General features: G+C 41.2%; 1 protein-coding gene across 1 annotated transcript in view; it reads right to left on the bottom strand.

Moving 5' to 3' along the window:
• Positions 1-25,473, bottom strand: part of LOC131286300 (low-density lipoprotein receptor) — a 204,544-nt gene that overhangs the window by 124,634 nt on the left and 54,437 nt on the right. Inside the window, exon 2 of the mRNA XM_058315234.1 lies at positions 14,258-14,395. Within this exon, the coding sequence (XP_058171217.1) occupies positions 14,258-14,395 (138 nt within the window). The remainder of the gene's footprint in view (positions 1-14,257; positions 14,396-25,473) is intronic.

Below are 25,473 nucleotides of genomic sequence, written 5' to 3'. Positions count from 1 at the left end.
TCCAACCAGCCAGTGATCCGCTTCCGTTTCGTTAATTCTTTCTTTTCATTCCCTCGATAACCCTATTCCCTTTGCCCGAAAAGGTGCAACGTAACGTTATGAATACCAAATCGGATCGTCAGCAGTGCCGCGTGGAAAAACGCGTCCGGGTCGTGTTTCGATGCACTTAGTCGGGAACGGAGGCGAATGCGCCTGTAAGATATGCAACAGCACACCACAGTCAGCGGTAAAGCGGGAAACGGCGCACATCGGCGGCGGTGGGAAGAAAGATAGAAAAAAAATGTCGACTACGAAGACCATTGTGCCAACAATACGAGCCCCCGGGAGTCGTAGTGTGCTGCTTATAAGAAAATAAGCTCTGAAAGGAACGGACGGGAAAAAGTGCTTACATTTACATTTCATTACATTGCAGGCGGGCGTAGGGAAACCGGCTCGCGGGTGGTATGGCATTGGCGAAACACGGCGAAACACGGTGATAGAAGAAAAATGGATGGCAAAAAGTTTGCCTACCGGTTTCGCTAAAGGGAAAAAGGCGAACATTTTACCAGTTGAGACTCTATCCCTTAGTGGTGGATGTAAGTGCCTGATGCACCTACGGGATGGAGATCTCGAAAAGAGAGGGAGAGAGATGCTGAATTAGGTCACCTGGGATCCACGTCCCTGCAGACAATAGACATTTCCATAGGACAAGAATTGGCAGGCTTTTGTGACTAATTTGTTGGCGAGAAAAATGACCAAAATTGATATCATATTTGAAAACTATAGCAAGATTGCATTTCGTTTTCATTGGCTCCTCAAGGGATATCTTTCAGGTGATGAGTTCTCAATAATTTACTTGACCATATCTTTAAATATTCTCATACCCAAGAAGCACTGGAAAAAATAAGCAAACCTCAGTTTGAGAGACAAATTTTCATCAACAGAAAATCCTTCTTAAATCGTGTTTAAGAAGCTTACGCCTCGTTCGTGTACGGCGGAACCAACCGACATGTGCTCTGATGGTGCTAGAAAGACATCAGTTCCCGTGACAGTTGTTTGCAAACGACCCGTTTGGAAAGTGTCGGTACCCCTAACAATTGCGGTACATTACTATGTTTGGGACGCATGAGTGTATGCATTTGTCACCTGTTTCTACTAAGAGGATGTTTGTGGTGTAGAAAGTGAGGGAAGAAAAAAAAACATACGAACTTCAGTTAAGAACTTCGTTCGTCTAGGGTTCGCCCATAACGTACACTTTTCTGCAAAATCATTCTTTCGGTCCGGGTTTTTGCCAAAACCCCACAGCACTCCGGACATGACAGGCGGTTTTTTTTCGGACTGAGAATCTGAAACGAACCAAACCCAACACCGAAGATGCTTATAACAGCTTAAAAGCACCATCGGGGCTGAGCATATTTAAGTGGTTCGGCTCTGCAGGACATTTTGCTCGCTAGCAGCAAACGGTAAATGAGAGACGTCTGTGACAAATTAAGTCGCAGTTTGGTGTAAATTAAATCCTACTTCAGCGAAATTTTTAGAACCTAATAATTTAACAAACGAATAATTGATTCGTGGAGAAACTAATTTAATACATTTCTCATTATACTTTCCGATTGAATTTTTCATGTGTCGATTAATGGCAATTTATTAAAATGATTGGTTTTTTTATTGATTATTTTTTGTTCGATTGTTAAACCACATTAATGACACAAATCGTGTTCGTAGCCAAGAAATTGGAAAAAAATGATCGATAGGACGAGACAGGGCTATCGGTCTAGACGGATACAGCTAAACATGGAAACCCTGCAGACGACGTCGGTTAATACTTTCTTTTCTTATCATGCCAGCAGCTTTTCATGGATGATTTTTTCGTATGCATCGTACTTTGTGTGCACACAACGACAACCTCAAACGGACCACAAAAAAAAAACAACCCACGCATGCGGCTCAAGAGTTTATTTATTTACGAGCAAATCGGAAACGGATACCAGACCGATTATTCCCAGCAGATGAAGCGTGCTGTATTCTTGCAAGATTACCTACGGAAATGCGCGAAACGAATCTTAACGATAGTCGGGAGATTTTCCCAACCAATCATTTGTTCCCAGCACTCTCGCTCACGTGGGACGATTTAGCAGTAATCACTAATACATTTTATTTGATCGATATTACTAAGCCCAAATGGACACACCGTTAATGCCATCATTTCTGGGCCGACACAAAAACGTCTCGCCCCCCCGCCGTAACAACAGCTGTTGCGGTGGGTGTAACATACGTTCCCCAAACAGTCCACAATGATGCGCACCAAAATAACATTGATATGAGCTTTTTTCGGGGCTATAAATTTTCCCAAACCGCTTGCAAAAAGAAAAACATACCATTACGACAGCATGAATTTTTATCGTGCGGATAAAAAGTCCATAATAGCAAAAAACCGGCTGCTAAACAGGGCGCCGGACCCCCTCCCCAAAGTGGAGAAATTGTTAATCATATTGAATTCAATTTTCCCTCCACCTATCCTTTTCGGAACAACGTCAGTGCGACCACTCGTTACCACCGCCGCTGGTTGGGCTGTTGGTCGGCTCTCTATTGCCCACAATTGTTTTTCAAAACAAAACATTTCCGACCTATCTAAACAAACCTATAACCAACCTGCTGCCGAAAAGTTTATAATGGCACCCAAGTTGATTTTCTTGTTTTTTTTTTTTGTATTCGGCGCACCATTTCCACACTTTTATGGCTTTCCAATGGACGCCACAGCGAGAGCCGGGAAGCAAATATTTGATTTGTTACGAGTAACAGCTGGCATTATTTGGGTCATATTTTGCGTTTGTCGGAACCGTACGTGCTAACGATATATGCTCTGGTTCAACATAATGGCAGGATTAGGTTTTAACCCACCGGCACAGAATCGTACGTATGGCAACCATCGCTGCTACCGGATGAATGTTGTTAGAAATATAACAGTTGCGTTAATAGGCTTTGAAATACATTGAAAATGAAGTGAAAATTACATAATAACTTATAATTCCAATGAAAGCCAAGTAACGATCTGACTCTGAGCAATATATTCGAAATAGTTGTTTACAATTTTTGTGTTTAATGTGATCACGTTCGGTTTAATATTAGTAATAATGCACTCGAAATATCAGCTGTTGTTGCTTACGCATGATAGAATGTGCAATAGTTATAAATTGAGTTTGAGATTTGTCATTCATATGCATTGGCCGATTGCTTTATTGAGTAATGTGTAAAAAAATGTTATGATCAACCAGCTAGTTTCGAAGGTATTGAAAAAACTTGTAGTGTTTGAAAGTTGTAGTACCTTTTAAAATATGTGACATACGAAAACCAGGCTAATTCACGATTTTTGTATTCTCTTATGTTTTTTTCTCATCGCAAGTGTTACACACTCAGTAAAACATTAAGATAACCAAGAATTACACATTTTCGCTTGAGGGAATCCGTTTGCTTGTCTAATCTTAAAGACTCAGGCGTGTAGGTTTTACGTTCCATCGTAAAGCACATTTTAAGGTATAAGGGCTTACAGCGATACGTGATCGCTCCGGAAGAAAAAGGTTCGCTGGTGGTATCTTTAATATGTCACCATAAAGGTACTGGGCTAAAATTTAAGGGTTATGAAACGGTATATTCTTACACTTTATGGCAAGCCATTTCGTGCATAGCATTGCAGATATGAACTTTGTTCGTTGGCAATAGTGCTGTGACGACATCAAAAAGGCTGCAAGCATTATGCCTACAATATGAATGATATGCATCTGTTATCCTGCCGACAAAGCAGTTATATGTGTTTTGTATATGAAGACATATTCCCAAACGAACGAATTAGTTTTATGTAATTTTAAATAAAGTTATCTAATATAATGGACTAGTTGACTTGTGCTAAAATGTTTCTAGCAAAATACCCTTATTTTATTTCACACATTTAATTAATAGGAAACGACAATTTAGGCAAGTCCAACATATGAGAGTACCCAACACTTACTCACGGGGCAAGATAAAACCGACAGCCGGCACTACACCATAGTGTTGATCACGTCATTTGCATTTATCAACAGTGCAAATTTCATTAGCCTGATTAGCAGACAGCCAGACGACAAACACTGCGCCACTAGCGGCCGAAACTCAACCGGATCCATAATGGTGCGGAAATGTCTCCGAATTTGTAGAGCGCAGATTTCAGCTCCCCCCCCCCCCCCACCCTCCCCCCTTTACCGTTCACCATCAGCTTCCGGTTTCCGACGCCAGTGACCGGCTGGGGCCCCATGCCAAAGTTGTCGCACTCTTTCAGCAACGAAACGAAAATCAACACCAATCAGCATGCACATGCCAAGCACAATAGAGCGACACCTAGCCGAGATTCCACGTGTTTATATGTGTCTTTGGTTTTTTTGTTCTTCAATCGCAACAAAATACTACAAGCATATAGCTAGACGTTCAAATGCACCAAGTATGCTTTGAGATTTCTAACGAACACTTCCAATTAGGCAAAATGGCGATTCTCGTTTTTCTACTTCATCTTTAATATGATTTTTTCGAACACCTATCGTTTGCCATTGTTCAATCATCAACACCTGCACTGTGCTATATGTGATGCCATTGACGATGCAATGAACACGTAAGAAAATAGATTTAAGGCTTCTACGTGTCAATAAGAAAATTAATTTAAACTGGAATTTGAGGTTTTACGGATCACCTTTAAAAAAACACTACGAACATTTTTTTTTAAAGGAAATAAACAATTTTCTGCTTAACTAGAACGACTACATATTGTTCACCAAGTTATTAGAAATTTGATTTTATTACTAATATTTTGTTTATCTACTTTGTATTAAATGATTCTTCTTTATGTAAACCCATGAACTTTAAAGTTAATAAATAAGCCAATTATGTAGGCAAAATATGAGACAATAAAACTATTGAAATGGAGTAACGGAACGCACTACAAATACTCTCTTAGGGTTAATCATTAGGGAAGCAACACATGAAACCACGAGATATTTTTACCCGATATATAGATAATATTAACCCGTCACTCTTAGTTTATCTTCAAAATATTTCATCTTTCCTCGGTTCAATACACTCGATAAGTCGGCGGCTGATGAAAGCCATCGTCATTGCTACCGGCTGTAGGTGAATTCCGTGAAACGCGGCCAACCTTCGATAGTTTTCCCAGCTCAACCAATGCCGAAAACAACCCTACCGTGACCGTTGTGGCTTCGAAAATGCTGGTAGGCAATTCCAAAATAGGATAAAAATACATAGAAACCGAATAAGGCTCCCGGGGGAAACATTTCAAATTGATTAAAAACAAACACGATAGCAGCACAGCAGCAACAGTAGCTTCATCCGATCCGGAGAAGGAAACGGCCCTGACGTTGGCCAAAGGTATTCAAAGCAGCTTGGCGTTAGGTTTTTTTTTGCCCCCTATCACCATGGTTAGCACCTGTTTGGAATTTATTTTTCTTCTTCATTTTGCCTTTTCGCTGCTTCTTGTTTCTTGATGATTACTCCCTTTGCGCTAAAGGGGCCTTTGGCCTTCCGGTAAAACATCTTTTTTGTCGGCTACAATGTTCTTTTACGATTTTTATATCGTTGCTGGTACGAGTTTGTAAAATTTTCTACTTTTTTCTCCCGTAAAAGTGGACGAAAGATTCGCTAAGCCGGCCTGAGTAGCCAAAATGAGTGCTTAAAAAATGGCCGAAAGCTGAAAAGGCTCATTCGGATGCTCAATTCCCAGCTGACGGAATCCAAAAGCCGTTCGAGGGAATCAAATATTGCTTCCATGCCGATGATGACTTCCATACAGGCCGGAAGTCGCATTCCAGATTCGCATTCTGTTGATTTGGCTAGGCACTACGCTCACCGGAATGATGTTTAGCGATATCAGTGGAGCACACCAGTCGAACCTCACATTTCATCGTGAACCAGTTTTCCCACTGGACTAGTTTTTCAATTCGATAATATTTATCCGACCGTATGTTCTCTTCTTCCATCTAAAACGTTCCTGCATGTAGGCAGACCACAGCAATGCTTCGAGGATCGATCAACAGAATGTTCTGCTGCAGATAGCAAAGCATCACCGTTAGCGCAAAGATAGTCCTGGAAAACTCGAGCGAGTTTTCTCTAGCCCAAGGGCGGCTATTGCGCCGGACGACCTCTCATTATGCCCAAGCAGTCAAAATATTCCGAATGATTGAGAAGCCTTTCTATTGGCATTCAGATGCTGCAATGGTTCGGGTGCTTCCGCCGAAAAGAAGTGTAGTGCTTGTGCCTTTATACAAATCCCAAAGAGCCACTAGTCAATTTTCATTTTGTACCCCCGCCTTTCCAGCATGCAGCTGAGTCGTATTGATTGGAGTCAACATGGATGCATTATTTAAAAACAGGGCTGGAACTAAGTTCCTATCTGCATCTACCAAAATATTTGGCAAGAGTAGCAAAAGAGGATAAAAGATTTGAGTGTTTTTGCCTTCTGGGATTTTCTGTATACGATTCATTTCGTTAAAACAAACAAAAAGAAAATATTTCATAGTATTTAGTGAAAATTTAAAGAATAGTAATCAGCTAAGATTGAAAGTTGTGTAAATTGGCAAAAAAAACATGGCGCAGATATCTCTTATTCAATGTAGCATCTTTTTTTAAATCAACTCAGAAAACAGTAAAACAAAAAAAATCATTTATTTCAAACAAGGCTTCATTTTCGTTTTCAATAAGGACCGGAATGTGAGTCGTTCAAAATAAAAAAAAAAAACGGAAAGGGTAAAGAATGAGAAAAGTTTTTCAATTGAAATGTTTCCAAGAAACACTGTAGGTGAAATAAAATGATTGGCTTTGTCGTTGAAAAGGAAAAAAGATCTAATCTAATCGAAAAGAAAGGATAAATTCTAATTTGATGGCTTTATTTCACGAATCGGTTGTGTGGCGTTTTCTCATGATGGTTTTGATTGTAGTAAGAGTGTTTAATACCTGAAACCTTAAGGCCAATTGAATGGAAGCTTTATGGCTGTTAAACTGGTTGCAAAATACAATAAGAGGTTATTTTCGAATAATATTTTATCTCATCAAATTACTAATCAAAATGATAAGGGTGACGCAAAATTTCGATATTAAATAATACACCTACACTTCTTCGAAACTACTGGTGCAGATGACATTCTCAGTAGCTTCTGGACAATTCCCATGAAACATTTTAACTGCTATCGCGATTTTACTATCGCTAGCGGGTGAACCAAATGAACTTTTGGTACAGCGAATTCATGGTAATGAGCATCGTTTCATATTATAATTAAGCTCGTCATCCCGCGGGGCATCAGATGTTAGTCGGACCGTTCGGTAGGAAATGATTGGATTGTCGGTGCATTGCTTCGGGCGGGCCTGGCGCAACCGAAAAGCCGCCTTCGATTTTCCCGAAAAATCTCCCACGGCTGAAAAAGGCATCCGACTACCGTCATGTGGCGGGGCGGATATCGATTCTAAGCTTTAACGCGACTACGCGTTACGACTCAAACCCCGTTCGTTCAATAGCAAGGATCTCTATCCCCGATGCAACATAAATCAACCCTTTCGCTGTCTTTTCTCCGGACCGTCCACGCAACCGTTCCCATGTTTTCCACCGGTACGGACGCGTGATGAAGGTTGATGCTCGAAAACGGCACCGATCAAATCGCATAAATAATCATCATCACCGTAATCGTTCCGTCCACATCGCTCCGACGGCGTCGTCCCATTCCATTGGAATGACAGAAATGTTTGCATTACCGATTTTCCCACACTGGCTAACGATACCAGCTCCGAACGGTCAAGGGGGCCGGAACCGGGATAGCGGAAAACCCCTAACGGCAAGGGCAGCAGGGATGTCGGCGGTACTTTTCGCTGATTACAGCGAATCGCGCGAACCCATCGCGAAACGATGCCGATGTATTCGAACTAATGAGCGCCACCCAAAGTAGCGCAGAAAGTATGGCTCGATAACCGTTTTCGATTGAGATTAAAAGCGATTGCCATATGGAATGGCACCGACGCTGGTTCGGGCGCAAAGTAGCAGGCAAACATCCGGCGGAAACGGACCCACCTCCCTTTTCGACCGTGCTGACCGAACAGCCGAACTAATGGTTGATCCGAGAGCAATACCAAAACCCATTACGGTTTATTACGGAGTCGTGCGGGTGCGGGTTAGACGGCTGGGGCACTGCAAGAAAGACGGATTGATGCATCTTCTTGATTGCACTAGAGCCAATGGGAAGTGCAACGTGACTCCCGGCAGCCCGGTAGCCCGGCAGGTCGGCTTTCAGCAACCACGCGCTCCGATTCGTTGCAGCGAAATGGCACCGAAGGCTAACCAGGTACGGGGACGAAGTAGCGAATCCCTATTACTTTTTCATGACACTCTAGAAGGACTTGCTTCTTCGTGCACAGTAAAGAAATGGTAAACTGTCCTTTCTGATACGGTCGCCGTCGCTTTGATTTATGGTATTCCTTCAGTTTCGTTTGGAATAAATATTTACGACCGGAAAGGACATTGTTGGAGGGATTCACCTTCTGGCGTGCACTAGCTTTCGAGGCTCCTAGCGGTGTGTACTTCGAGTGTTGTGGTCGTCAGCGAACTCAACTTTTTTTTTATGTCTTCACTGAAATTCCATATTCAGAAATGGTATAGTATTTTAAGTATTTGTGTTACGATGTCAAACAAAGAGAAAGTTGTTTTTTTTCTTTGTCCACGTAATGGGATTTATTTATTTATTTTCAGAAGGGATGGCTCGTTATTGCTGAGATGGAATGGGATGGGATGGGATGGGATGAGATAATGGGATAAAAAAGTTTACAAAACATGAACATTCATTCTTTAAAAACAATGAACAACCATTTCCCCACAAAGTGCTGAAAAATACGATAAAAAACTATGTTTTTGAGAGGATCCCAATATTTCAGTGTATTGCCATGCCGTTACCGAATTACTGAAAATGAAAAAGCTTATCACTTATATACGTTGAAAATACTATTTGATATGAAAATTTTATGTTGAGCAAGATTGCGACATTTTAAAATAGCCTCCATAGCTTTCAAAGTAATCAGAAATTAGCATTGCCACTTATTTTTAGCTCAATTAATTACAAAACTTATATCATTCCATTTTAATGCTGCGTAAGATGATTGAACACTAGATAGTGTTATCAAGTTCGTAACTTATTGAAATAATTATTCAGTTTTTTTTCTTGTCCATAAGTAAATTTTAAACAAACATGTTACCATACCAAAACACTTAAAACAGAACATACATCTGCCTTAACATAAAAAGATATCTGTTTTGCAACCAAAGTTTCAAAACAAAATGATACCAACAAATCTTCCAACAATGAATCAATCAACGGAAAAAAATCATTCGGCTTCACCAAACGCCTGTTAGTTTTTTAATTTTGAAGAATATCTTCTCAGCAGATAATCTTTGCGATTAATGATGATACATGCACCTGCTGCAGGAGATTATTATATGGGAGGAAATTTAAAACCACCCAAGTGGGAGTTTTGAAAGAAACCACAACTCTCAGCTATTCGAAGGTGTTTATTCACACCTGTCTAAAGCACATGAGGATATGAGAGACGAATTAAACAAAAAAAAAACAAGCATAAACAAAACACTCCCATACGCACAACATGCGACATTCGAAGCATAATGTGTAAGATAGCAACTGTTCACATAAAACCGCTTCGAGCATGCAATTTCATTTTCGAGCGTGGGAACAGTGACGCTGAAGGGAGGCTGCAAAAACATGATATATGGGAGTGTTTTTCAACGTTCGGTAAATTTATGACACCATTCTTTTCCGATTTCTAACATTTTCTGCGGCGTGTCTGTGGTATACTCAGTGACACGCTCTCAAACGTTCTCCTATGGGTTGCATGTATTCGTGTGTTTACACACGACGTTCATCAGGATGAACGTGAGCTTTCGGTGGATGATAACCAAATAACAGGAGATAAATGCAGAAAAAACGGAACTCCTTTAAATATCGTATCCAAACGTTGAACAAAATTCGTCAGAGTCCGCTCACTAGAGCTTGTGCTAGAGGAGGTTAGTGTTGGAAGATGGGATTTCGATCAGTGAAGAGAATAACGGTACAGTAAAGTGAGTCAATTCATAGTGGGTCAGTTGGAATATAAAGTCAATAATTTGATTCACCCAGTATTATTTGACTTAGTGCGAATGAATTGGCTCAGTGAGACTTGAATGATTTGGCTCCGACAGAATGTTTTAAAATAGTAATACAAATCACTGGGAGGGAACCAACTTCTGCAGAGTGTGCCAAATCATCGTCACTGAGCCAATTCGTTCCATCTGAGCCAAATCATCCACACTGAGCCAATTCATTCTCACTGAATCAAATCGTTCAAGGTGAGTCAAATCATTCTCAGTGAACCAAATCCCACTCAGTCAAATAATAAATGAACGAATTGAGTCAATTCACTCATTGCTGACTCATTCGAACTGAGTCATTTTGAACTTCACTAATTCGGATAGGATTCAAGGACTCAATTGCTGGTCATAAATTGGGCTTCAGCACGAAAAATCGGATTCACATCAATTGGGGTCCTGATTCAGATAGTTTGGGATCCGAATCGGTCATGTTAAAATCCATTGGGATCTGGATCCATCATGTGATGTCACCTACAAAAAAAGGGTTCGAATTGTATCCTAAGATTCAATCCCATATCAGATCCGGATCGGCCGGATCGAGTTCCAGCTGGGATTGGGTTTCTAGTGGTGGTAGTACTCCCTACAGAGTCGCTCTTCTACAAAATTTCGTCCTTTTGGCTGGCAGTATAAGGACGATGAGTAAAATGCGACTACTTTCTAACAAAGCCACTTAAAGCTTCGATGCTTTTCCGCGACGTTTCTTCCGTATCCTTGTATGTACGTGTTTTTTTTTCTTTTTAGATCGTATCACTCATAAAGAACGTTCAATGGAAAAGTAATCGTAAGAGCAAACTTTCTCAAGCACACTGTACCCCAACCAAAAATGTTCCCCCCGAAAATCCCATATAACTACCGATTACCGGAGGCGGAAGGGGGTTTCCCGATGACAGCGAAACAAGTCCATGGAGAGTTTTGTGCCGGTTTCAGCGCATACCACCAGCCCTCAGCTGGCAAGACGAAAAACACGAACACGAAAGGCAGAATAAATAAGGAGCGGCCTGTTTATCCTGCTCGTTAGCTCGAGCCGTAATATCGACGAATCAACCGCACGCAGCAGAGCTTATGGCTGTGCCTCCCAGTGCAAACTTGGTCCACCTCCACCACCAATTCCAGGCCCCGGAACACCACTTGGCCTGCACTTAGGCCGGAAAAATCCGTTCCGAATCGATGGCAAACCTCGATCTCCCAAGGAATGAATCCTCCCCCCTCGTCGTGAAAGAATCACGTAAAAAATACTCACATAAAAATACGCCTAAAATTATAATAAAAATGATTACACTCATCATTCACAGCCGAGCATCGGAAGAAGCAACAAAACGTTCGAAACGGCGAAAAGAACACGAACGGACGCTTAAAGGCTCCTTCCTCACGATGGCAATACTTTTTTGATCCCGTTAGTTCCGCTTCCGGGCAGGTAAGAGTAAGCCAGGGAAGAAAAAAGATATTCATACACAAGTGAGTGTGTTCTGTTACTTTTACGTGCGGGACTGTTTGCACTATGATGGGCATCATTTGTGCGTGAAGGTTGGTTCAGTCGCAGTCGCAGATTGGACGATTACTGCTTTTGTTTGCGAATCGCTCTTCGATTTCGGGAGGGTTTTCGTTTTTTTTTTCTCCTCGCCCCGCCTGTCAGCTCCAACCGCCGTAAGCGAAAAGAAAAGGGCGTACAACAAATTGATGCAATTAGGCCTCCACTTATTCGTTATTTTTCTTGGGACTTGCTAGCGAAAAGGGGACCCACCACAGGGGACGGCAGGTGGATTAGTGAAGATTGAAGATGGTATCCCATATCGATTTGGGTTACAAAATGGGCAATTCATTAATTTGCACACCGCTTAAATCATTATTTATCGCAGCAGGTAGTACCATCAAGGTACCGCAAAATATGGCAACGATATGTTATATTTTCTTTAAAAAAACAATGGATGGGTAATATTTGCTCTCTTCTGGCGGCAGATACGCTCATCTAGATAAACTCAATAAAGTATACTTTTAAGGTGTACATTAAATTTCACTTGTGAATTTAATTTATGACATCCTGCCCTGCATGTTTAGTACACATAACAAACGTACACCACGACCACAAAAGATTCTAGCAATCCACACTCAAGCAATCCAGAATCTACTGACATCGGGCGCGCGCTAAGAAAACAGCGAAATAAATACTTATTTACCCTCCTTACTGTTGTGTTTGCGTTTCGAAAGAGTCTTCGTTAAATTTACATTTCATCAGCGACGCAGCCGGAGCTCGTACGGTGTTTGCCAAAAAATGAATGTTTTATTTGGTTACACTTTTTTACCTCCCCCTTTTTTGCAGCAACGCGCTAACACTAAGCCACGCACATGTCGCGCTGCACAAAACACTGTCTGTCGCAGTCTGGGGGGAATGTTCCCCAATGAAACTTTGACGCAATGGAGGGTTGTTATAAATTGCTTCTTTTTTTTTCGTATTTTTTAACTCAAGATACCCTAAAGCGCTTTGCTTGCCGTGGTTCGACAAAAGACGCCATTTTTGATAGAAGAGAAGTTAAGGGATGAAGAACATTTCTAGTGCCACTGCGAAGTAGTTATTTGAGTTTAACAGTGTGGGCTTCCTTCAAAAATCTGTAGCAAAATGTACTAACTGGTGAGCAAAATTCGCTACGGAAATAACATTTGATCACTATTAAAATTTGGTTCAATATTGACTTCAATTCTAATTTTACACACGCGTTATAATAAAATAACAAATGTATTAGTTGTGAAGAGCATAGAGTCCCATTAGGCATGTTTCGGAAGCTCGTGTGTTTTATTTCTCAGTTGTCGGTTCACTTTGCTAACAGTTGATGGCAATTAGATGTGCAACCCTAAATGAGCGAAACATGGGTTACATAAATTTTTTCTTATCAGTACTTGCCTTGAGTTCACTCTAATCATCTTCCAGTCCATTTTACTTACTAAAATACTTATTGATTGGTCTGGTTTTATAACTTCTGCTTAGAAATGTGACAAAAAAAACTCATCACTTGCGATGAGCATCATGACAAATCATGACATGCATTTAATAAAATGTTATCACAAACACTGAAATAGTATTTTTAAATATGCTCGTTCAAGATTGAGAACCTTAACCCGCACTACATTATGGAAAGATGTTTCAAAAGACATTAGTTTCTAATTTACTAATCCAAAGCAACCACCTCGCCGATCGAACGGTCAACACCACTAATAGACTCTCGATACTTTACGTAGTCCATTTCAAACGGATCACTAAACCGAACCATCAGCCGCTCGCCGGGATTTGGCAAACGACGAAAAGTTGCACCGTTTACAAACACAACCCGTCCGCACCGTGTGTCTTAGGCTAAAACTTTCGCCAACTCTTTCGATTCAGATCAATAATTAACCGGGGTAAGTTTCTCTCTGGGCGAGAAAATCAAAATATCCCCCGAGCGAAGGCCAGCGGCATCACACCGGGTTCTGTGCATGGGGCAAACTGCTTTGATTTTATAGCGAACCATCGGAAACAACTTGCTACCCACAATGGGAAACTTCTTGAAATTTTCCACGCCACCCAGGTCCCTTCGCACCGCACAGCAGCTCAAGGGAGCCACAACCTCAGGTCAGAGATCACGGCCGAATGGAAAGTTATTATTGAATACAGCAAAGGAAAATCTGCCGGCCCGATTGGCTAGCGCAAGACTTTCGAAGTTACGACTGACAAAGTCCTGGACCACAAATTGGTTATCTGAAACTAGCAGCTGTGCTTAAAAATGTTCCCTTCAAAAGTAAATTTTGAGAAGATTAGCAGACCACGCCGTTCATTGCCTCTGTCTCGACTTATGAAACTATTTCAATGGAATATCTCCCTCCTGGGTCGCCCGTATTATTACTTTCTTAGCATAAAGAAGTGATAAGAGTGCATTGATTAGTAGTAAGAATTTTCAAATGGAAGTCACTACGAACTCCTGCTGCTAACCATTTGTTACACTGCAGCTTTTGCCGAAGTCTCACTTTATAACCAAACTTTTTGGGCAAACTGTTTTCAAACATATATATTTTTTCGATAAATTTAACACTTACCTTTAACTTTACAAACATCCACATCTTCATCGCTGCCATCGCTGCAATCGTCTTCACCATCGCACACGAAACTTATGTGAATGCACTGTCCATTGCCACACCGAAACTGGCGTTCTGCACACTGCAAAGTCATGTTCGCTGAAAGCAAGGGAAAAAAGGGAATCACTTGAAACATTGTTTGCAAAGATTTGAATTAAGGGAAATTGTAGTAAAATGCCTCGGCGGACTAAAATGTACCGACACACAAAAAAGAAGTAAAAGAATATGTTCATTGGAGTGTCTTAGACATCCAATGTTATTTTCGCGGCTTAACGCGGATCTGAAACTATGCAAAATCTCTCAAGTATGGTTAACGAATACTGAAAATAATTAGATTCTTAATTTTTACATTCTGGTTGGAAAAACAATTAAAACATCCTCAACAGGGGGCTATATGCCAGCTTATGTAGGGCAGAATGCTCTGCTGTAAATGTCAATCAAAACAGGCAAGATATGCAAACTTATTTATAACTACATTGTTTTAACTAAATTAACTCAAAATTGTGTGTTTCGACTAGATTTATTGGTATCAAATATCTTGTGTTGCAATTGTAGGTACTAAAACACAAATCAAGTCCCCTTAAAAAGCTCAAACTAAATAATTATAAGCGGTGTGCGTTCTACCCCACTATTTGAGCCAGCACTACTTTGAATGACGTGTGGTAAAATATACTCTTAAAATTTATCGTTTTAATAACAATTTGGAGGTTTTAATATCATTTTTAGCTTTTTTTATAGAATCAAAGATGGTTGGGAATCGATCTGTGAAGATTTGGATTATTTTTCTTAAACGGGGGGCATATTGCCTCACACTACCTTAAATATTTTAAATTATTGAAAAGCTTTATGTATTATCGCATAATATTCTGAATTGTAACTTGAAACTTTTTCCTTTCATCAACATTAATATCCGAAACAATTCCGTAATAAGCCTGTTTAAATAAATGGCACAGCTTTTGACTGTACAAATACAAATTTTTCACGTTGTGATTCGACTCATCTATTTTACATCTGACTTCCGCTGAGAAAAAAAAGCCAGACGCTCGCTTGAGAAGACACTCAGGGGGAAAAACATAGTTCAGCTTAAAAAAAATTGTCCCAACACAAGGCAACTATAAAAAATAGCAAAACCCTATAGCATGAGAAAAAAAAAACACCAAAAGCGACTTTTTCATGGAAATAAAAACCAACCCGTATTATCTCAAAACACTTTGCATGGAGTGCGAAATACACAAAAAATAAACATACAAACAAAAAACAGAAACAACAACGGTTCGGTTGATGCATGGAAGCCTATTTAGTACGCAACATACTCGGACCGAAGTGGTCGCCAAAGTTTCGCCCGCTTCGAGCGGTTTTCGAGAGGTGCCCGGTGCTTTCATGTAGTTGGTTGCCCAAAACAAATAGTAACCCTCAAAATGTGGGCTCAACGCAAAAGATCGCCGGCCCCGGCCAGGGGCCTCACACAAACCCGACACGATCGAGCGGGCGAACAAACAGCGAAACCGAATCGTGATGATGATGGTGGTGGTGGTGGATGATGGTGGTCAGTTTTCCTTTCATTTCCGGGCAATAAACCACCTCAGAGCGTAGAAGGGAAAGTAAAACGAGGGCTATACTGTTTACCCAGAAGGGATAGCGCAAGAAAATTTATTTCTGAACACGTACGAAATTTGGCGAAAGAATGCCGCGGGTAAAAGGTCGCTGCGGGGAAAAGCCTACCATCCGATGAAATGTATCACACTCATCGATGATGCCGGGCGGCGAGGCCGCAAGACACGCGGTGTTTGCGTACGGGTGAAGCTTATGCGTATCAAGCGGTATTCTTAAATATTTGATACCATTTTCTTCGCCCGAAGGTCCTTCACACACTGCGGTCAGGCAGACCTATTTCGGGGGGGCAGAAGATAAATAACATGATCCCTAGAGGAATTGGACCCAAAATCAAATGTTCCTCACTCCATTTCCATTGGAGGACTGTTGCAGATGATGGAACATATTACGATTGCTAGTCGAATGTACGCACGCTCGAATGTTGGTCTTTTGAATGACGTGCTCAACCTAAAATATTCTTAACTGGGCTTATTACATAGCATCTGATAATGTAATTGTGATGAGATTATCATGTAGTTTTCCTATCTAACAATCACTTTGTAATTACTACATTTGGTTTCAAAAGAACCTATCCCTAATCATTAAGCACATTGCGGTCATGGCTGAAAAATCCATTACGCTATGGCACTTCACAGAACTAGAACGTACCTTTTCTATGTGCTTTTAGTAACGTTACCGGAACTCGCAGTCGAAGGAAAAACTGTAAGAACTTTACATATATTTTGAATCAGTTTTTCAGCGAATGTTTATTTTTTCTCTCTATTCTAACCGCAGGAGCTATGGATGAAATCATTTGAATGCTATGATCATCCATACGTCGTGACAAAGCTAAAGGAATGCTACATGCAGACATCCCGCAAAGGACCATCGCTGTTGACCGTGCTGGTTGAGGTAGAGACTAGCATTCCACACGTGCTCATTGACTTAGTCGTCTACTCGCAGTACCAACATACCAGATCGTACCTTTTTGGAACCACCATCGATTACTGTGATTTTATGGTCAACACAGGGTCGCGCACGAATCCCGTCGCACGTTTAGCCTACGAGCTGGCGGACAAAAACTTCCCCCAAGCACTGCTCGACTGTCCCGTGTGCGGAGTGGTAAACATCACAAAACTGCCGGCCGATATGAACCTGGTACCGGCCGTCATGCCATTTGGTAGATTCCATATCAACATCCGCATGTACAACAAGCGCAATCAGACCATGCTTGGCATTCGAGTGGATTGTGTCATCTCGCAGGGATCGATTTTAAACAAAACACTAACACTATTCGGGTAAATGAATTAAATATTCTGGCAGAAAATTCAATTTGGAACGGACTTGCTTTTAAAATAGCACAATACAAAAAAAAAACGCACTTTTAGCACCTACCCCTTTAAAGGTGAAAGTCATTGTCAAACACCGAAAATCCTGAAATAAATAATTTCGTTTTAGAATTCTACAATCAAGTCAGATTTTTTATTCCACGTACTCGTTAACGCTTTGCACGCGAGGCCGTTTTCGCTTGCCCAAACTAGCAACTCGAGGCGATTTTGCCCAAACTAGCAACAAATTTCACGGTTACTCCAAAAAAAAAAACACTTTTAAACATAGTTGTATATTCACATGAGAAAATCCCAATAGTTAATTAATATTCATTATTTCATGAAAAATTTGGCCCGTGTTTTTTTACTGTCGTGCTAGAATGTAGAAAAGAATGGTAATCAAAGGATAGCGAGAGTGGTATAGAATTCATAAATTCTTTATTCAAAAATCCGAATCTTCGCTGATGAAAGTTCTAAAACAACAACCATAAAAACAACCATAAAGTGCTTATGCTTACGAAACGTATTGGTATAATTAGAAGGGTAAAAACTATCATTTAATATTTTTCTTTATTTTTTGGGAAAATAATGTTTTGTTCTTATGTTTGACACTGTAAACTATACAAAAATTATTTCTCAACCATTATTGCGGAAAAAATGACAGGACTGGGAACGGGTTATTAATTGCATTTGGCTATGCTCCTAGTGGGTGACAGAGTGCCACGGGGTAACCAATTCAATTAAGACGTTCTCTTTTTCGAATCAAAAATAATGAAGGAACATTGATTCTACTACCAATTAAATCTTTCAAATCCCAATTACATGAAACACATTTTTATACTCTCCAGAGTTGAAAAAAAAATTCAAATTGATACAACCATAAATATAATGCTCCCGCTGCACCTAGTTCCAAAGATCCTTCGCTATCGAAAGTGGCGGAACAGATCGTTTGTAATTTTAAGCACCACCATCATTACCGCTTTGCACGGTCGGGCGAGCATACCAAACTACAAAGTTCTTTCAATCAAAATTATATTCAGTTATTTTCCAAGTGTGACACGCAGACCACATGATTCGCCACTGCACCGCATTTTTGTGCATTCTAGCCACCATAAGCGCCATAGGCGGTCTTATTAGAGCCCCGAAAGTATGCTCTTAACAAAGCATGTTAGGTTTAAAGTAAACAACCTCTGTTCGTTCTCTTTTGCAGCCGTTCTGGATGAAGCGGTTCGAATGCGCGGAACAGCCTTACAGATACACCAACGTTTTTAGCTGCTACGTGGAAAGCCATCGGGACGTTCCCCAGATGGTGCACGTCGTCGTGAACGTTACGCATTTGCTATCGAAAGTGTTCATCAGCACCGAACTCTACGCGAAGCACAAGCAAAGTCAAACATTCGTATACGGTACCACAATAGAGTATTGCAAATTCATGATCGACAAGAACTCCAACCACAATCCGTTGGCCGTTGTCCTGTACAACTATGCCAAACATAATTTCCCGCAGATACTGAAAGAATGCCCGGTAATGGGTGTTTTTAACGTTAGCAATCTATCAGTGGACAGAAACCTAATACCGCCGTTCGTCACCCCCGGCTTGTACATTGCCTCGCAGCGTTTCTACACCAAGCGTAACGAAACAGTGCTTCACTATATCGCAGAGTTCTCCGTCGGTGCTCCATCGATATTCAACAAAAGTATGCTCTCTTTTTAGTCAAATGTTTAACGAAAGGAAATCAGTTGGAAACAAGCATGTATTTGCAGCAAAAAAAAAAAGAAACTTTTGACATAGGATCTAGCATAGGACCGAAAGAATGCAGTGAAAATCATAAACAAATGTATTTATCTGACACTGAGCAATGATACGTTTTTGACATATCCTGTTAAATGTTCTCATACTTTAGGCAAATCATTAAAAAAGTTGCATATTTACCTTTCGAAATAAAAATCGTTATTCTTTCTAACCCGAGGTACATGTTTAAACGAGTACTTAAAGCATAATGGGGGAAGTATAATTACTAAATTTTTCATTTATTGAATAAACATTTTTAGAAAAAATTGGTAAACTAAAACTTTGAGGAGACCACCGAGAACTTATTGATTGTAGCAAAAAACAACATGCAAATGGAATAAGAAAAAAAATTACCAGTATTGTATAGTATAAAAAATATTGAGCGAAAATCAACAAAATTCGAAGTGGGCACTTTTTCCTGCCGGTCACTGTATATCTATAGGGGCCTCGTTCATTTTCCCACTTAGGGCCTCCATACGTGTAACCCCCGACACCGCACAAGGGTCAACATTATTACAGACTCATTGTTCTTTGTTTGTGCATAATTTACATGAAGTTGGAATCGTCAATGATACTTAATTATATTCTCCAAAATTGTTGAATTACGCTTTATAATTGGAAAATCAATACGACCGGGTTCACGAGCATTTTACAAGACGAATTTAGTGTGTTATTGGCATTTGCAAGCATTATTTGCATAACAAAAATGGCTAAGAAATTAAAACTACCACCAACAACTCGAAGACTTACTTTTCAATATGTGCCTTCCCTGTTCATTTGACCGACAAACTTCTAGAGAATGTAACTAGTCTTTTAAATTTACAGGCTTAGACAATCTATCGAAATTAATTTTTTTATTGCAAAACTCAGATCATTTTAACCATATTGAGAAATAAGTATGTTCCGGCGTACACCTTTGTGTAATGTCTCAGCATTCAACTTTTGTGACAGTTGTTTATTTAGAGTCTGATTGCAATTTGTAAAAAAAGCAACAAGATAATATCGTTATCAAAACTAAATTGGCACTCGCAATTATCGATATAGTCATTACTGCGGTAATTGCCTAATTTTATTTTATCTCCACCGATTTGCCAATTGGTGGCGAGTGGTTTGCTAACATTTGATTGCTTGGTTGAGGAAGGAACTGATCGTATCTCTTAAACTACTACCAAATGTAACGACATACGATTAACACACGCTGTGGACATGAAAAATAACACGCATTATTTGAATAGATTATTATTATTCGAGTGTTGATTGTATTTTGTTTTGCGCGAACAGCATGTGCCAAAACTGATCATGAATCTAAGAATAGTGTTCGTGATCTTGGTCATATTTCGAAACATCTATTGCTCAAAGCGAGTAAGAAAAATCAATTTCAGTAAATGATCAATTCATTTCATACGAGCTTCACCATTTACAGCCCTTAACTATCAAAAGACTGTCCTGCACCGATCCATCGCCCAAAGTGAGCAAATTGCTTCTCTGTCGTGTTTGGACGCATCGCGACGAGCCACAGATCGTAGACGTCCTGTTGAACATTCGCGAGCCGATATCGAAGCTTACCATTGCGTACCAACTCTACACCCAGTACTTCCACACGCGTAACCTGCTTTACGGGACCGAGTTTGAGTACTGCGACTTGGTGAAAAGCTCCGACGTGTCCTTCAATCCGGTAGCTCAGATTGCGCTCAATTTGGCGAAGGACAACTTTCCCGAGATCGTCAAACCATGTCCTGTGCAAGGCCTAATCAATGTCACTGCACTACGTGTCGACCAGAAGGTATTGCCGCCGTACGCGCCACCGGGAGCATATTACTTCGACATTCGAGCCTCGGACAAGCGCAACCAAACGATTATCGCTTGTGCATCGGAATTTACTGTACTGCAAAAGTCGTTGATAAACCAAACACTTTCGATGCTCGGATAAGGGCCGGTTAGCACACCTAGCATACGACCGGCCACCATAATAAATGTGCTTCATGCACGTGAGAAACCATAACTTAATGGCTTAACATTCCACCGCGTTCGGCTTCGACCTTCGCCCAAAGGTCTAAAAGGTAGATTTTTCCAACCAGTAACATAGGTGTCTTATCGGTAGGCTAAATCCTATCTTGAGATTCTACCTTCCCACGCCCGGAGGCATTGGAGGTATCGTAGTAAAACATCTCAAACTCGAGCGAGCTTTCGGGTGGAATGGAAATGGGAAACTTACAAACTTTAGCCCGAAGTAAATTACAGGCATCGCACACTACACGGACCGCCATAAACTTGGACGAATTAGTGTAACCACGGGCACATATTCCTTGGCCGAACTGCCACTGCATGGCCTCGAAGGCTCTCCGAGTCAATGGCGCCACAGCACAAGTTCTTCGGTTTGGGCTGGGCAGAAACTTCTCGGTGAAGTTGAGTCACCGGACGAAAGTTTTGGGGCAAACCGTCTCATCTTTACCTCCACCGATGGCAGATCCTGCCTACCGGACCGTAGGTGGTGTCATCATTAAAATCAAATTAAGCTCGCACACGGGACCGGGATCGGACCTACTTCGCTAACATGGTCGTATTTTGTTGAATATAGTGTTTGTCCAAAACGTTACCCAAACGGGCAGAGGGGGGGAGGGGAAACAAACGACGAGGGTGGGAAACCCGTCAAGAAAATGGCATCGAGAGACAAAGGCAAAGATTTTCATCCCATTCACTTATCGACATAATGGCGTCACTTGCTTCGGCTCCAATCTATCTCGCTGTACACCGTGGAAAAAAAATCACTCGAAGGATCCAGAGAATGGCAAGCAATGTCGATATTCCAGTCACGTCACTTCAGCCGGGTGAATAGTTTGACTCTGCCGACTATCGAAGATAAACACAGAAAAAAAAAGCGGAAAACCTAACAAACTGGGCGCCACAAAAAATAAACAAAGAAAAAAACTTCCTTAACTAATGAGAAAGAAAAACATGGCGGCGAAATAATGGTGTATTAGTAAAATGCAGTGGTAATTTTCCACTTAACTTCCTAAAGCAACTACACCATCACGGGGTCTCGTGCAAGGCACAACGTTGCTAGCAGTAGTCTTTGTCTTTTAAGAGAAAGGGACTGTAGAAGTTTTCCGAATTGCTGCAAAAGATATTCGATGACGAAAAAAAAGGGAATCACACCATCACACACACAGACACACACACCACCGGTAAAGCGCTTAACACGGCTCTTGCTAAAGGAACTGCCGCTCGAGGGAATGGATAATCCCAACACCAAACCTCTACCGTGTGCTAACCAACCGTTGGCATCGAAATGGAGAGTAGGGATAGAATTCAATTATGAAAACTTATCCCTGCTACTTCGCAGCATCCTACCGCGACATGTAAAGTGAGGTAATAGTGGGGACCCTAGATTGGCTGTCTTGGTAAGAAGTTGAGCTTTCAGGTTTTACTTTGTTCAACTTCTCGCTATACTGGATCTACCTTTGTACGTCAACAAGCGGTCGGTACAAAGAGTGGGAATACAATCGAAACCATTCTTTGACGTCGAATGATTTTATCGAATTAGAAAAATCAATTTTATTGCTTGAAATTATTCATTCATTACTTGCTTTACAAAAAAACGGTATGCAATTGAAGGGAAAACATACAGGGTCAAAAGACAAAATCATTTAAAATTAAAAGCAAACTATGAAAACTTTTTTATCGGCATATTTCGAGGAAAACTTTCAACGAAATTAGCACATTCAGTGAAAAACACACGTTATAGAGAGAAAATTCCCCAAATTAAGATCAAATCATCATTTTAAAAACTTCTATGCGTTGCTAGAGTTATTTAAAAAAAAACTTTCAGGAAAATAATCGACTAAATTACAACATGTTAATGGCGATTCAAATTGTCCTACTTTATCAAATTGAATACAAATTATAAAATACTTCTGGTTTTACACCCGTACACCATTTTTTTTTATTTTTTCACGATTATTTCCTCCATATGTATAGTCATTTTGCATTTTGTGTGTTTTTTATTCATCAACTCATTTTCTCTTGTGTATTTTTGGGCAAAAGGTTTGTCCGCAAAACGACAAAAATTGCCATGGAGTTAGTTTTTTAAATTATTTTCGTTATCAACAGGGCAAAAAATATATTTTTGGACAACCTCACCTAGTGCGACTGGGCCACTCTCCGCAGAGAGTTAATGTGATCAAAAGACGGTATTATTTGGTTGATTGATTTATAAAAATATTTGACTTAATTCCTGTTAAAAAAATGTAATCAGTATAATAATTTACGTCACAATTAAATATTGTGCATATTATTTACTGAACATTATGATTTTTTTTTTATAAAATATCGTTTATTGTACGTGTATATAAGTAAGCTTACATTTCTATTTTTAAAAGTTTTTACATGGAACAGTCGAGGACGTTTATGTCAATCACAGCATCATTGTTTCCAATGATGTGGATTACATAGTTAGAGAACAAACGTAATACAGATATTCGTTTTGTCGGGCTAAGTCCACTTAGTCGTGGGAAACGAAGGTTAACGAAGGAGGACGGACACCCTGTTGCTTCTCCTCTCAGTCGCTGCTGCAGCAGGTCCCAGGCCGGAGCGACTCGTGGACACAAAGCAAATTTGTGCTCCAGGGTGTCTACAGACGCACAATACGAACAGTTGGGGTGTGTGGTTTTCCCCATTTTCAAGGAAAGCTCTCCATGTTCAACTTTCCCATGTGCCAGCATGAAAAGTGTTGTACGCTGAAGGGCAGACAGTCTCCTGCTGCCGATGTTGGCCCAGACAGGCTTCCAGCGGATTGCTGGCGCCCTTTGGACTACTTTGGGGTCAGGTAGTCTACTTATCATCATCCGACGGAGTGATCGGGTAGACATCTTCCTTCTGGTGTCAGCGTCGGCATAGGCGAGCTGTTGAATAACAGTCCGCAGGCAAGGGTACGTCGATGGTACTGCTGCGATATTGGGCGGGTTTCCCGCAACCGCGATGTGCTGCGAACCAATACGCAGGTACCCCTGCTCGGCGACGTATCTGTTAATCAACAGCGCGTATGAAGTGATGCTTGGGATGTGCAGGTTCAGCCCACCCCGGTCTCTTGGTAGAGCTAGGTGAAGCAGAGGTATCCGGATTCCTCCAGAGCCATTCCAAAGCAATGACCCTATGATGCTTGAGACCTTTGCCACATCCAGTTGTCGTGCCCCGCAGACCGATCCTACGAACCATAGTCTTGGCAGGAGAAAGGTGTTTAGTAACACAACTTTCTGGGCAAGATTCAGGTCCCTCACCCGGTGAAGCCACACTAGTCGACGGAAGTGTTGTATCACCACATCCCAGTTTTGTCCCATGGCCTCGCGGACGTTGTTGGAGAACAAAATCCCGAGTAGCCGAAGGCGCTCCACGGTGCGTAGCCATGGGACATGGATCTTGTTGGTAGCGGTGATGTGGCCGATATCGAGGGCGACAGTCTTCCCCACGTTCAGCCTTGCCCCCGAGCATATGCCAAACGCCTCTATCGCATCTCTAACCCGCTCGATTTTGGATAGGGAGGTCGTCACCACTGAGATGTCGTCAGCATAAGCATTGACCAGATCGTCCTGGTCGCAGCAAATGCCTTCGATTCTCGTGATAAGGGGATGTAGGTAAAGTACAAACAGGTGCATGGAAAGAGGGTCGCCCTGTCTGACGGATCGTTGGATAGGAAAGGAGGGGTAGAGCTGACCATTGATCAGCAAGCGGGATGAGGAACGCTCTCCAATTGTTCTCAAAAGACTCACCAGCTGTGGATTGAAGCCCAGGGATGTCATGGTAGTCCAGAGGAAATCCCTGTCTACTCGATCAAAGGCCTGTGAGAGGTCGAAGGAAACGAGCTTGCCACTTAACTTCTTCCTCTTTAAGTCCAGAATTCTCTCCTTAATCGAGAGAACAGCTTGAAATATATTGTGTGACTTATTGCTACACTTTTGCTGTGCGGATATTAGTTGCCACTTGTCGATGATGGGACCAACCCGTAGCTTCAAAATCCGCGACAGCAGCTTGTAATCTGTATTAAGGAGCGAAATCGGACGAAAATCGGATATTGCACTTCCAGTCTCCCTCTTCCTCGGAAGCACAATGATTCCGTCAACGAAGCTTGGGGAAAAATTCCCTCGTAGGGCCTCATTGAGGACATATCTGAGCTCCCGTCCAACTATGTGGAAGGCACGGAGATAGAACTCTCTGGGAATTCCATCCGGGCCTGGAGACTTTTGGGACGCCGATTTTTTGATTGCACCAAGGATCTCACCTTCCGTGATTTCGTTCATACAATCATCGTTGAATTCACATTCCTCCGGGATCGTCCGTCGTGGGGAAAAGGAAGGATTTACGTCGTACATGTGTCTGTTATATGTACTGTCGGCCGAGTATAAGTCTTTGTACTGTGTGTACAAATACTCGGCGATCTCCTCCTTCATGGTTAGTATGGTTCCGTCGTC

The sequence above is a fragment of the Anopheles ziemanni genome, chromosome 3 (genome assembly GCF_943734765.1).
Source record: "Anopheles ziemanni chromosome 3, idAnoZiCoDA_A2_x.2, whole genome shotgun sequence".
NCBI classification, from domain to species: Eukaryota; Metazoa; Arthropoda; class Insecta; order Diptera; family Culicidae; genus Anopheles; species Anopheles ziemanni.
The sequence above is the reverse complement of the archived record's forward strand: the minus strand, read 5'-3'. Positions and strand labels throughout refer to the sequence as shown.